The 12153-nt window shown below is 36.4% G+C and overlaps 1 protein-coding gene across 1 annotated transcript in view; it reads left to right on the top strand.

Moving 5' to 3' along the window:
- Positions 1 to 12153, top strand: part of ube2f (ubiquitin-conjugating enzyme E2F (putative)) — a 54719-nt gene that overhangs the window by 20022 nt on the left and 22544 nt on the right. The window contains exons 5-7 of the mRNA XM_038305138.1: positions 2554 to 2621; positions 7581 to 7651; positions 7857 to 7914. Coding sequence (XP_038161066.1) covers positions 2554 to 2621; positions 7581 to 7651; positions 7857 to 7914 — 197 coding nt within the window. The remainder of the gene's footprint in view (positions 1 to 2553; positions 2622 to 7580; positions 7652 to 7856; positions 7915 to 12153) is intronic.

The raw sequence follows: 12153 nt of genomic DNA, 5'->3' as shown, positions 1-12153 counted from the left end.
TTATTCTTTTCAAGATTTTTAATATTTTGGAAGGCACATGAGAATATTAAAATACTTTTATTTCCACACTTTATACTCTGTCCCAATTTAACAATATAAAAAAATCTGAGTGAGTTTCTCCGCACAGTTTTTCTAAGTCGAATTAATATAAATGATAATGAGGTTTATCACTTTGATAAACCTCAAGTGATAAACCCTAGCAACCTTTAGTTTAACATGACGGAAGGGATACGGCATAATAATGTGAGGATTTGTGTTTCTGACTAATATAAATCAATATTTATGTTGATATAAATCAATCAATAATATGAATCAACAGAGCTTCAGAGAGACCTTACTCATACAATGCAACAGGGAGACCAAAGCGAAATCTGTTTAAATGTTTTCTGTTTACAGCAGTGTACCAAAAATAGGACGCACTATAAAAGCCTTGGTGTTTTTCAGGGATATTTTTATCTGTATTTTACATCAGCTTTAATAGAACTGATACATGTCTGAGGGCTAATAAATTGTGGTTTGCCAGCTATTTTGGAGTCTGACTCTCATGAATTAATCTTCTGTAAAATATCAACAATCAATGGATTAAAAAGAAGAATTTTACAGCGTAAAAGACTGAAGGAAACAAAACAGTCCAGGCTATTTGTTATTACATTTTAGTCTTCATTAAGGTTGTAATAAGTAATTCAAACTGTCTCTTAGTTCTTATTCACCCTCATTCTGTACATCCTTGTTCCCTCTACCTGAAGTTTACTGTGTTCAGTCTCTTACCTTTGGACAGATCGGTGACTCCTAAATCCTGCTTCTCCATATTTGGTTCTGTTTCAGACTAGGCTTGAGCTAGAAGAGGTCTGAGCGTATGATGAACTGACAGCAACTTAGTAATGTATTTTGATGTTAAGCCACTCTGTGATTTATAGATTTAGATTTGAGAGGGGTGTGAAGGAAGCCATCTATGTTAAGAAAGAAAAAACAGCCTTAAACAGAGGGGGTGGACTCAGGTTTAAGCTTTCAAAAACCTACAATGCAGCAATAGAGTTGATTCCTTCCCACTATCATTGCAACCCCCACCTCCTTAAAGGGGACCAGAATATCTAGCTTATTCAGACAGGCCAACAATTCCCTCTAATGACCCCCTTTCAGAGGCATATACCAGTGTCGGGTATTGTAAATGACTGCCCGTTCCTAAGGGGCAGACCTGTTTGCTCGGTTCAATTTGCATGTTTTCTAAGCCAAAACAAGGTTTTGTTTTGGTCCACTCTATAAAGCCTTAAACTCAACGCTAATTGTGACATTTTGAATTGAAAAATCTTCCTGGACGGGAAGCGAAACGTCTTCAAACTTGTCTAGTTGATTCTTTTTTAACTTTTTTTGGGGTCATTTATAGAATAAGATAAGTATTTTAAAGTATTATTATCTGAGATATGAGGAGCCAGTTTAACTTCTTCAGAACCGGGGTTATATGCTCCACTTTTTATAGGTTTAGTGAGGATGCAGGCAGCAGCATTCTAGATCAGCTGCAGTTAACCTTTGAAGACATCATGGCAATAAATCTGTTAAAGATGAACGCATGGATTAACTTTTCTAGATCCTGCTGGGACATTATTCTTTTAACCTTGGAGAACTTCTTTATGCGATAGAAGGCCAACTTTGTTTGTCTTTACGTCCCTCTGAAGGTTCAGGTCTATCAAGTCCATCACTACACCCAGATTTTGAGCCTGATCAGTGGTTTCTAGCTCTAGTAATCAAACCTGTGTTGTAACTTTTTGAAGGTTCCTCCTTTTGTCTAACAATTATTTCATCAGTGTTGTGTTTATTAAGCTTTACAATATTATGGCTCATCCAAGCACTGATTTCGTCTATGCATTTGAGAGGGCAAAATAAACCGCACCCCACTTCAATATAAGGTGGGGATCAAAATGCCAATTTATATGGGGGAAGAAAAAAAATGCTCTACCTACTCTGCTGTAACCACCTCATTTCAAAATGCTGAATTTCGTTCAGTGAAATAAATATAGCCAGTGTGTTTGCATATGGTGATGGCTGAAACAAAATTGACAAATTGAGTTATTGGCAATTAGATCTCTTTGGATCCAGTTATTTCTATTTGTCAGGGTTTGACATTTTAAATAAATAATGCTGGTGAGCTACTGTCAGGTTTAAATGAGGCTAGCTTGTTCTGTACTGTGTTTAAAAAGCAAAAACACATCTATCAAATCATGTTGTGGTAACTGCAGAATCGCTTTACTGAATAAACAGAAATACATTTGCTAAATAAATGTTCAGCTACATCCATGTTTTGATGCTGTTTAACATTATCACTGTTGTCCAACAGTAAAGTTCTCATCGTGGGTTGGTGGTAAGCTCGGCTGAAAGAAGAACAAACAATTTGAGCCTGTTTGGGTCTCTCTTTAACCTGATCTCTTGGTTATAAAGGTGCATTTAACCTCGATAATGACTGAATGACGAATGAAAGGTTTTTTACCAGGAGGATGTTTTTGTAAAAAGGACCCTTTTATCCTGGTCTGTCAGTAATATCTCTTTTTCTCTCTTCAGATGAGGGTTACTACCAGAGTGGGAGGTTTCAGTTTGAAATAGATGTCCCTGAAGCTTATAACATGGTGGTGAGTAGTTTTGAGAGTTTCTTTTAGGTGTTTGTCTTTTTGCTTTTTACATTCATGTTATAAATTAGGAAACCATAATTTATAATGTTTTTTTGCATTTCTTTTAAATATATGAACTAGGGATGTAAACAAATAACCAATTTTACGATTAATGGTTGATTAATAGATTATGCTAATATTTGTTAATATATAATGTCCCTTTAGAATAACTTTTTTTAAAGTGGTATAGAGTTACCACGGTCCATTAAAGGGCGTACCTTCTTAGGCGGATCCGAATTGGTATTGACAAGAGAAGTAAAGCCAGAGCTGAGGAATGAATACATCCAGAGTCCAGTCCAGGATTATTACAGTTTAATGGCGACAAGGATACAGAATTAACTTTATGAAGGTTCTGTTTCTAAATACAAACATTAAATAAACTCCTTAAATACCTAAATGACGTTCAGGTGAAGCAGCGTCAACTTCTCTGTTGTGTTTGGAAGCAAAAATGTGATGGTATAGAGGAGGAGACACCAATTTTAAAGGCTCTGCTAACAGCACAAAGTCCATCCTGGCACTGATTGCTATGCTAACATTACTCCCAATTGCTGTCCATCTTACATAAACATTAGACTGACATGTTACACTAACATATTCTGTCTTTTAATGATAGTTTTACATCTCTCTATATTAGGAATAATTAGTGTTTAACATGTTTTAACTATGATTTCCTATCAGCAGTTGCTTGATGATTACAGTAAACCTCATTAGTCAGCATTATGAAGAGATTTTTTTGCCTGTTTAAACCTCCGACATGGATTCTGATAGTGAAGTGAGAGTGATATACCACAGTAAGATTGAAAGAAACAGAGACCTTCAGAAAGAGGATTATAGGAGCTTATGGGCCTGATAATAAATCTAAAAGGGTCTCGAGAGTTTTTTCCTCCTAGTTATAGGAAAGAGCCTTAGGGCAAAGAGCACATGTAAAACAGGGATGTATCGATGGGAAAGAAGTTTGTCCTTATCAAAAAGAATATTGTTTTAAATTTGACAGATGTTTACTGATATGATATACATTTCTCTACCTTTTTGACATAATGACTTCTTTGCTCCCATTGATAAGAACCTCATAATCCAGTGCTGCATCACTATCACTGCCCCATTACCAAATATGTACAACAGGGCTGGCCCAGCAACACTGACACAAAAAAGAAGACTAGCATTGCTTTATTTAAAGGAATAGTACACCCAAAACAGGATTAGCCTTCATTTTCTACTCACCCCAATGCTGAACAACACTCTGGAGTACTTTTTTGATATCTCAAATGCATCTGGAGATCTGGGAGGCTTCTTGCTGTGCGCACTTTCATCTGGCTTGGTCTGCCGCGGTTTCCGTAGCGTCATGAACGCGCCGGCGCGCGCTTTCAGGAAATCCTATACACTACTGTTTATGCTCTAAAAACATTCTAAATGACTTCGTTACGAGTAAATTCTGGATGCTACCCACTCAGGACACTTGGAATACATTGGACGAGCAGTATGGAGGAATATTGACACGTTTTTTGTGGACTTTTATGGACCTTTCTGCCTCGGGCGCCATAGACCTCCATTATTTGAATGTCAGCAGACAACAAGAAGCCTCCCAGATCTCCAGATGCATTTGAGATATCAAAAAAGTACTCCAGAGTGTTGTTCAGCATGGGGGTGAGTAGAAAATGAAGGCTAATCATGTTTTGGGTGTACTATTCCTTTAATATTATCGCAGTTTTCCACAATAGTGCAAATACAGATTGTAAAAGATTGACATCGGCCAAGAAAGATGATGATGCAGATGTGTCATGCATGCTCAGTTTTTGCCATCCAAGCATATTCATCATTCCCTCTTAAAGATATGTCAAAAAAACCTTTGTCAACCCGAGGCCCACAGCAGGATCTCATGGGAGTTACGGTAATATGCAGGTAAAAGTGTGCCTAGAGCAATGCAAATTTCTCACTGAATAGTAGAGAGGCTAAATCTCCCCTGTAATGACGTCAATAATTAGTCAAATATGCATTATTAAACCTCATAAATGTTGTCATTAAACTAAATTAAAGTTTGTTAAAATGCTTCTGATTTAATGAGTATGTTGCACATTAATCTCGGATGCGGTCTCCTCTCCTCTATAGAGCAGCAGGATGCTGCTGGTCAGTCTTTATGAAAAATCCCCATTGAGGCTTGAGCCTCTGTGTATTGAAGCAACCAGCATGAAAGCAGGGCCGTGATAGGATAACATGGTAAAATCCCTCATTTCCAGTAAGGCTAAACCTCTGGGGGGGTCTATGGAGCAGGGGCAGGCCTCAGTGGTCGATATCTTTTTTTCTAATGATTAAACAGAGGCCAAAGTTTGTACCTGCATTAACATCAATTGATTTACTGCATATTAATGAACGAAATAAAGTCAATTATATTATAAAGAATAAGGATATTTAATGTAGTATTATTTTCTTTTTTACAAGATTGTTTTTGGGTGAGCATTAAACTAAATGACATCCTTAAAAACGTTATGGGGTGCTGGTTATAGATAATTAAAATAAACACTTACAACATTAAAGCAACAACTAAAACTCATAATTTAAAAGATTTATACCCAGATGTCAATTATGAAATGTCAGGCTATTTCACATACCACCAGCTTCAGCTATCCGTCTCTAAATGTTATATGTTTTTATTTTTCTTTTTTTACACTTTGGCAATTTGAAGCTCCTCTAAGCACAATTTTGTTTGGTGCAGCAGCTTGAAAATGACATCCCTAACCATAATGATCCCATTTTAAATAATGAATGCTATCATACTAGAATGTAGTGGAAAATTAACATCAGTAGTACAGCGCCCATTTTGTGAAAGCTTTAGTCCTTGACGGGGCTGTTACGGGTTCGAGTCCCGGCTTGTTGACATTCGCAGCATGTCTTCACCCCCTATCCCCATTTCCCATCAGTAACTTTCAATTTAAGTCCCCTAGTGCCAAAAAATAAACAATAACCCCATTCTTACTCATACCGCTATGACAATCCAATCAGATGAACTCACATCTTCAACCTCAGTATCTTTTAGCTCCAATAAGACCAGGATATAATGCTGTGTGCTTTTAATTCTGCTTCACTACTAGATTCTGAATCATAGGTTAGATGCAGGTTTTGGGGTGTAGTGAATAGCTAAAGTAATCAGATGGGTCAGGACACCTAAAAAAAATAAAAACAAAATGAAATCCTAAAGTGGTGCATTGAGGCTGTGATGTACGAGGGCAATCAATACAACTATTTTTACTTTCTTTTTAAAGGTCGCTCTGCTTTCTCCTTTCTTTGCTTCATCTTTACCACTTCTCTGAGTTTAGTTTGAACTAGTTCAGTATTTCAGCTTTTTTTCTGATAAATGCACTATAAATCAGCTCACTTTCAGACAAAAACTAATTGGCCAAAAATATCATCCAGTGTAAATTTATTAAAAGGAGTCATGTTGAAGCTTAAGTTAACCAGGCATAGACATCATAAAGGTTAAAGTTGTTGCAACTCTGTTTTATTTTTTCACTAAAACTTATCGTATCTGTGAAGTTGCATGAATAAAATTTTCTAGAATTCCTCATACTAGAACATGCTATCAGTGGGACAGCAATGGGTTCTAACAAGAATCTGTTAAATCATCCTAATTATCAATCATTCTGGTGATATATTTACATAAGGCAGTCCTACGTGCTTGCCCTGTTAGCTATCTTTTTCTGTGCAAGCGGACTTTCAGCCACACATCTGTGGTGAGCTGCGGTTTCAGCCAGTCATTGAAGCTCACCTTTCTCACCACGGTTCTTTGAAAAGAGCAGAGGGTCGTAAGAGAAGAAGTGTCTATGAAGTGTATGAGAAGAAAAGAAAGGCCTCAGTAGAGGCGGATATATGGGATTTGCTATTACAGAGGCCCGCTGTGGCCATAGGCTGTACCTACTCGACAGCGACGACTAATAACAAAGGTGGCGCACAGTGGAGGAGGAGCTACGTTCCCAACAGGTAGCAAAACATAGTGATCATCTGTCCAAACAGTCAGTCCCCGCTCTTTATTATGATTAAGGGATTTAGGGTTATGACGTTCGGATACAGTAAACTTGTATGAGCTATGAGAACTGCAACTTTTAAACAGAGCATGCATGAGTATAAATAGGCTCTTGCGTGCTCTCACATGTGTTTAATAGGCGTTCCCTCTCTGGAGCGGGTGCAGGGTTGTTCATGTGCTTTTTTTTAAGTGGAGAGGGCGGGTCTTATTTGCCCGAAACAAAATCCTCCACAATACCTTTAAGGGAAAACCTGAGTAAACTGACTTTTTCACTCTCTTATTAAGTTAAAACCTCATTCATAAAAGTGGTTTATTTGTAATATGATGCTCATTTACAAGACAGACTTATTAGCTCAAATATAAAAACTCAATAAGAATTACAAGAACAAGAATTCAAAACTTGGTTTATCTATAAACAATAAGGATGTAATTACAAATAAAGATTTAAAAACTAGAGCAAAAAATTCTGAATTTTGTGCAAGAATATTTTTAGATATGTAGATAATAAAGCCAAACAGAGAAGTTTGATCTGAGTATTTTAGTTCCTGTGGTAGATAATTCCAGATCAAAGGCGTTGGGTAAAGAAAGGTTGTTGTTCCTAAATTTGTACAGATTATAAAAACACCAGGGATTGTAGACTGTAGCAGTTGTTTAGATGACGTATGAGGAAGAGTACTTCATACAGGGGATGAATTTTAAATCATTGACTGATCCTCATGAGTGACACTCCCACGTTGGGAAAATAGATTTTCAGGTTTATTCTTCTGCTCAGGTAATCAGTCTAAATTCTAGATTAAACATCTAAAACTTTAAATGATAATAATTAATATACCCTCCATAAACCCTGCTTAGAAACAAATGTTTAATAAAATCTTTATCTCTTGTTTTTCTCTATTAATATCCAGCCTCCCAAAGTCAGATGTCTGACCAGAATATGGCATCCGAATATCACAGAAAATGGAGAGATCTGTTTGAGGTAATCCTTTCATTTTCCTTTAGAGTATATGGATTTTGTACAGAACTTATCACCTTTATTCTCCTTCTTGCTATAGTTGCTGTTTTGTTGAGGATTTTAATTCATGTTGAGTTTAGCCCAAGAATGGCCAGATTCTTTTAAAGTATTTGATAAAATTGCCAAAAAAATGTAATTGTGTGTCCTGCATGCCTTTTAATCTCTGCAGTTTATTGCGAGAACATTCAATCGACGGTACAGGCTGGGCGCCAACCAGAACGTTAAAGGTAAACTGTTTGTTTGTGCCTTTAATGTTTTTATAAATAAATGCAACTATTTGAAATATCTGTTTAAGGACAGGTGATGATGGCGGATCTGAGAGTTGTCGTGTTTTAGAATCTGTTTTAGTGGCTGTTTAATTACTGTGTGTCTTTCATGTTTCTCTCCTCTGTCTCCATCCACACTAGCGCATCTTCTTTCTCTTGCGTTCAATGGGCATCATACAGCAACACTTTACTATTCTTGTCCTAAATTTCTCTTACTTTCTTACTTTCAGGCTCTTATCGGATTCAGCAGACATTCTTAACTTCAGTAAATGATCATGAATGATCCTAGCAAACTTGATGCCGTCCACCTGTGCGTCCACCTTTTTCCCAATAATGCCATAGAAGGCTACAAATTCCTAACACCTGTGTGTTCATTCACAGAAATTTAATTGAAGAAAAAGAAGAAGAACTTTAAAGGTTTGCTGACTGAGAGCTTAGCGTCAGAATTAAATGTCCAGTAAAAGACAAGTGGGAAATAAATTACAACAGCTGTAAATGCTGTGGTTGCAATGTTACAAAAAATATAAAAAGAAAAATAATTTGATCCAAAAGGAGGGAAGCGGTACAACCTATGATGTAAATGCTTAACATGAGTTCACCATAATACAGACACACGTGTAATGAACATCTCCTGACCATGTCAGTCATCCCTTCATCATACTCTCCATCTCTCACAATGCATCCACATAAAATGATCACGGCAAAACTCTTAATATAATAAAGTCAGACCCAATCCCGACAAGGAGCTGCCATGGAGGGAAAAGAATGCAAGTCTCATAGTTAGAGTAGTTTTGCTGAACTTTCAATCCATTTTCTCTTCCAGATGTTATATCAATAGTAGCCTGGTGTATGACTGTTATTTCTTTTGACGAAATGACGACAAATTAAATCAGTGTCCTCTGGATACCGACATGCCAGATGCAAGTTTTGACCAATAGAATAAAATTCGAATTTATCATTGCAGAGTTGCACAACATATATAATGATGTCGGCTAATGAAACGGACAATTGCTTCTAAGTAAAAAAAAAAAAAAAAAAAAGTACCGTAATTTTCGGACTATAAGTCGCAACTTTTTTCCCCATTTTCGACCTTGCGGCTTATATAGTAATGTGGCTTATCTATGGACTTTTACAGCCATGGCCACTATGGTAATACCTAAATCCATGGATTTTACCATCCACCATGTTTACGTCACATTTGCTTCAACACACAAGTACGGTAGCCACGCACGGGGGAATGCTGAGGTCCTCCGGAAGCAGACTTAAACATAAAAGACGGACATTAAACATAAAAAACCTGTGGTTTATAGTCCGGTGTGGCTCGTATATGTACAAATCATGCAATTTAGCTTCTGCGGCTTATATTCAGGTGCGGCTAATAGTCCGAAAATTACGGTAGTCATTTAATAAAAAAGCAGATTTGTATTATACTTGATTGATTGAGCAATACAAGAAATAGAAGTAAAAATGGTGAATGTGACTTTTTCTCCTAAATCACGATGTAAGAATGAATTTGTTTGTACTGATGGTTCTTGGATGAGTTCCATTATTTACATCTTGCTTCTTTCTTCCTCCTCCTCCAACTTTTTTTTACCTATCTGGCAGTGTTACTGTTTGTAATGGAAAATATATCAAACTGTGTTAAACTGACCCAACTCGACCTGAAGAGATGAGGAACTAATGGAGGAGGCGGTTTAAATACTATTGTAGGAATGAATGTCTTGATAGTGAGCTACTGTTACTTTGTTAAACTGCTGTACTTAACCAGGGTAGAAAGTAAAAGCAGGATACTTTCTATAAATATATCAAAGCTGTGTGCAGGGTTGTTTAAGGTAAACCTTTTAACAGAAGGCTTTTTACTTGGATATAAGAGTTCATTGATATAGATAGTTCTAGCCTTCACTCAGTTATATGCTCTCCCTTGCAAGCTGTTAAAGGACAGTTGCAGAAGTTCAAAGCAAGGACGCTGTCTTCTGTCCTCTCTTAACAGAAAAAAAAATTACCTCTGATGGAAACTATGACTTCAAACTGTTATACAAGGAAGGAGCTCAGCCCTCCATGCTAACTAACTTCTTTTCTCTGCAGAGACCAAGGAATGGATCAACTTTTTTGTGTGTAAACGCCATTTTTTAAAATTAGATTACAAATTTCCTATGATGAGGCTTCAGCCCATTTTTATTCTAGAATTTCAGAGTCTATTTTCCTCTCTTTTCTCTTCAGTTAAACTTTTCCTCGGGTTATTTGTTGTTATTTAAAAGATTATTGCCTAAAATTCTGAATATGTTAATTACAAGAAAAAAAATAGTAATCATAGTTTTAAAATAGACGTTTTAGCTCTAAATTAAAAAGATACAAGTAAATTATTGGCTAAATCAATTGATATATGGTGTATGCTCTTGCACACGTGCTCTTGACAGGCGTTCCCTCTTGGGAGCGGGTACAGGGTTGTGCATGTCCACTTTTTTTTTTTTTTTAAAAGAAGGCGATTCTTTTGAAAAATTAGTGAAATCCCCCCCCATACCTTTTTATAGAACAGGTGTCTGTTGTTCTGTTCTTTGACTGCAGTCCAATATTTGAATATTGAATATTGCAAACTCAAACCTGCAGCTCAGTTTTAAATTCTTGAAATAATGTGGTAATAATGTGTTTATATTTCATCCAAACTCCAATAAATGAATATTCTTTGCAGTGGTGCCTCAGGTTTTCTTTTATAAGAACCAGAAGATGATTCAGAAACCATCAGGACTGGTTTCCGAGTATGGATTAGTGTAGCGGCTAAATGAAGTTGAGCTCTGTCCGGAACATGGATGTGTTGCCTTTTCTGTCAGCTGTTGTTATTCTGGAAATGTGCTTCTGTGTTTACTCAAAGGTAGGTGTGGATGCAGTCACATGCGTGTGAGCAGCTGATCTTGAGTTCATGTGTCAGCTGGTGTCGCAGAGAGTGCACCAAAATATGTGTGAAAAACAAAGTGCAAAAGCTGCTAAGCTGAATGTCTGTTTTGAGTAGGTGTTCCTGTCCCTGTTCTCTGGTCACCGCTCTGCTCCACTGCAACCCACTCATAGACTACTAACTTTTGTCCTCTTTTGCATAATGTGCATATATTGTATGCAGTTAAATCTGAGCTCGTTCTGTTTGGCAAGTAGTAAAACTGGCTTGAAAGGCAGCATCTGAAAAACATCTTTTGAATCCAGAATCTTTGAGGTAAGCCAGAGAAGCAGACCTCCTGCTTTACATTAACGTACAGTCTACTGTGTATATAACTATATACTATATACTGTATATAGTATATTGTATGTATTGCATAAAGCTATGGATTCTGTGCTCTGTATATATCTATTGAATTGGTCTGCACCATCAACACCAAGTCAATTTCCTTGTAAGTGCAAAAAAGGGAACTATTACAATCTTCAACTACAAAAAACCTATATTAGAAAATGTGACAAATATTACTCAGAAAAGGAGCCTTTCCATAACTTTAAGACAGTTTTGCTTTTTGTTTTCTTGTTTTGTTTTTTTCCAGTGGTGCTGGTAATTTTTTTCTTTTTAATCTTGGAAAAATATCTCAGCCATTCAACCCATACCTGCATCTTCATTTCTCTGCATCATATTTAGGTTAGAAAACCCTCAGCTTCAAAAAGTGCCGTTAGTGTATGAAACATAATAACAAAAATATCATAGACTGGCTAAATATTAATGGTCCAACACCATGATCTGGGTTAAGCCACAAAGGTTAATGTAGTGATGGGTAATACATCTTGTAAATGGAGTACTACTTCTACTAGAGACTCACCTATGGTTTTGAATGTTATTGCAAGAATAATTTTCGTAATATGTACATTTAATTAAGAGGGATTGTAAGAAAACAGTGGAAGTATTTGTAAGTTTTGTCTATGACCAGAATAATGTAGGTGGTTTTAGTTGACATTTTAATTTGTAGCACATAGTTAGTCTTTACTAGTTTTGTTATGGAAATGGTTTCGCTCAGTCTCCATGCCTGTCAACTTAAATAATTTGTAAACCATTCTTATTTAACTTAGAAAAATCTTGGCATAGAAATATTGTTTGCTTTTAAAAGTGAAAGCACAAAACAGATCTCCAGAAAACCACAGCTGCATTTGTAAGCATTCCAGAATCGTAGCTTCTTCTTATTATGTAGAATTAAGAATCTCAAATAATTAAAAAGTAACTTAAAACGAGCT

This window comes from Cyprinodon tularosa, unplaced genomic scaffold, assembly GCF_016077235.1.
Source record: "Cyprinodon tularosa strain WSP-4 unplaced genomic scaffold, ASM1607723v1 ctg551, whole genome shotgun sequence".
NCBI classification, from domain to species: domain Eukaryota; kingdom Metazoa; phylum Chordata; class Actinopteri; order Cyprinodontiformes; family Cyprinodontidae; genus Cyprinodon; species Cyprinodon tularosa.
Note: the sequence above shows the minus strand (reverse complement) of the source record. Positions and strands in the feature narration are given on the sequence as shown.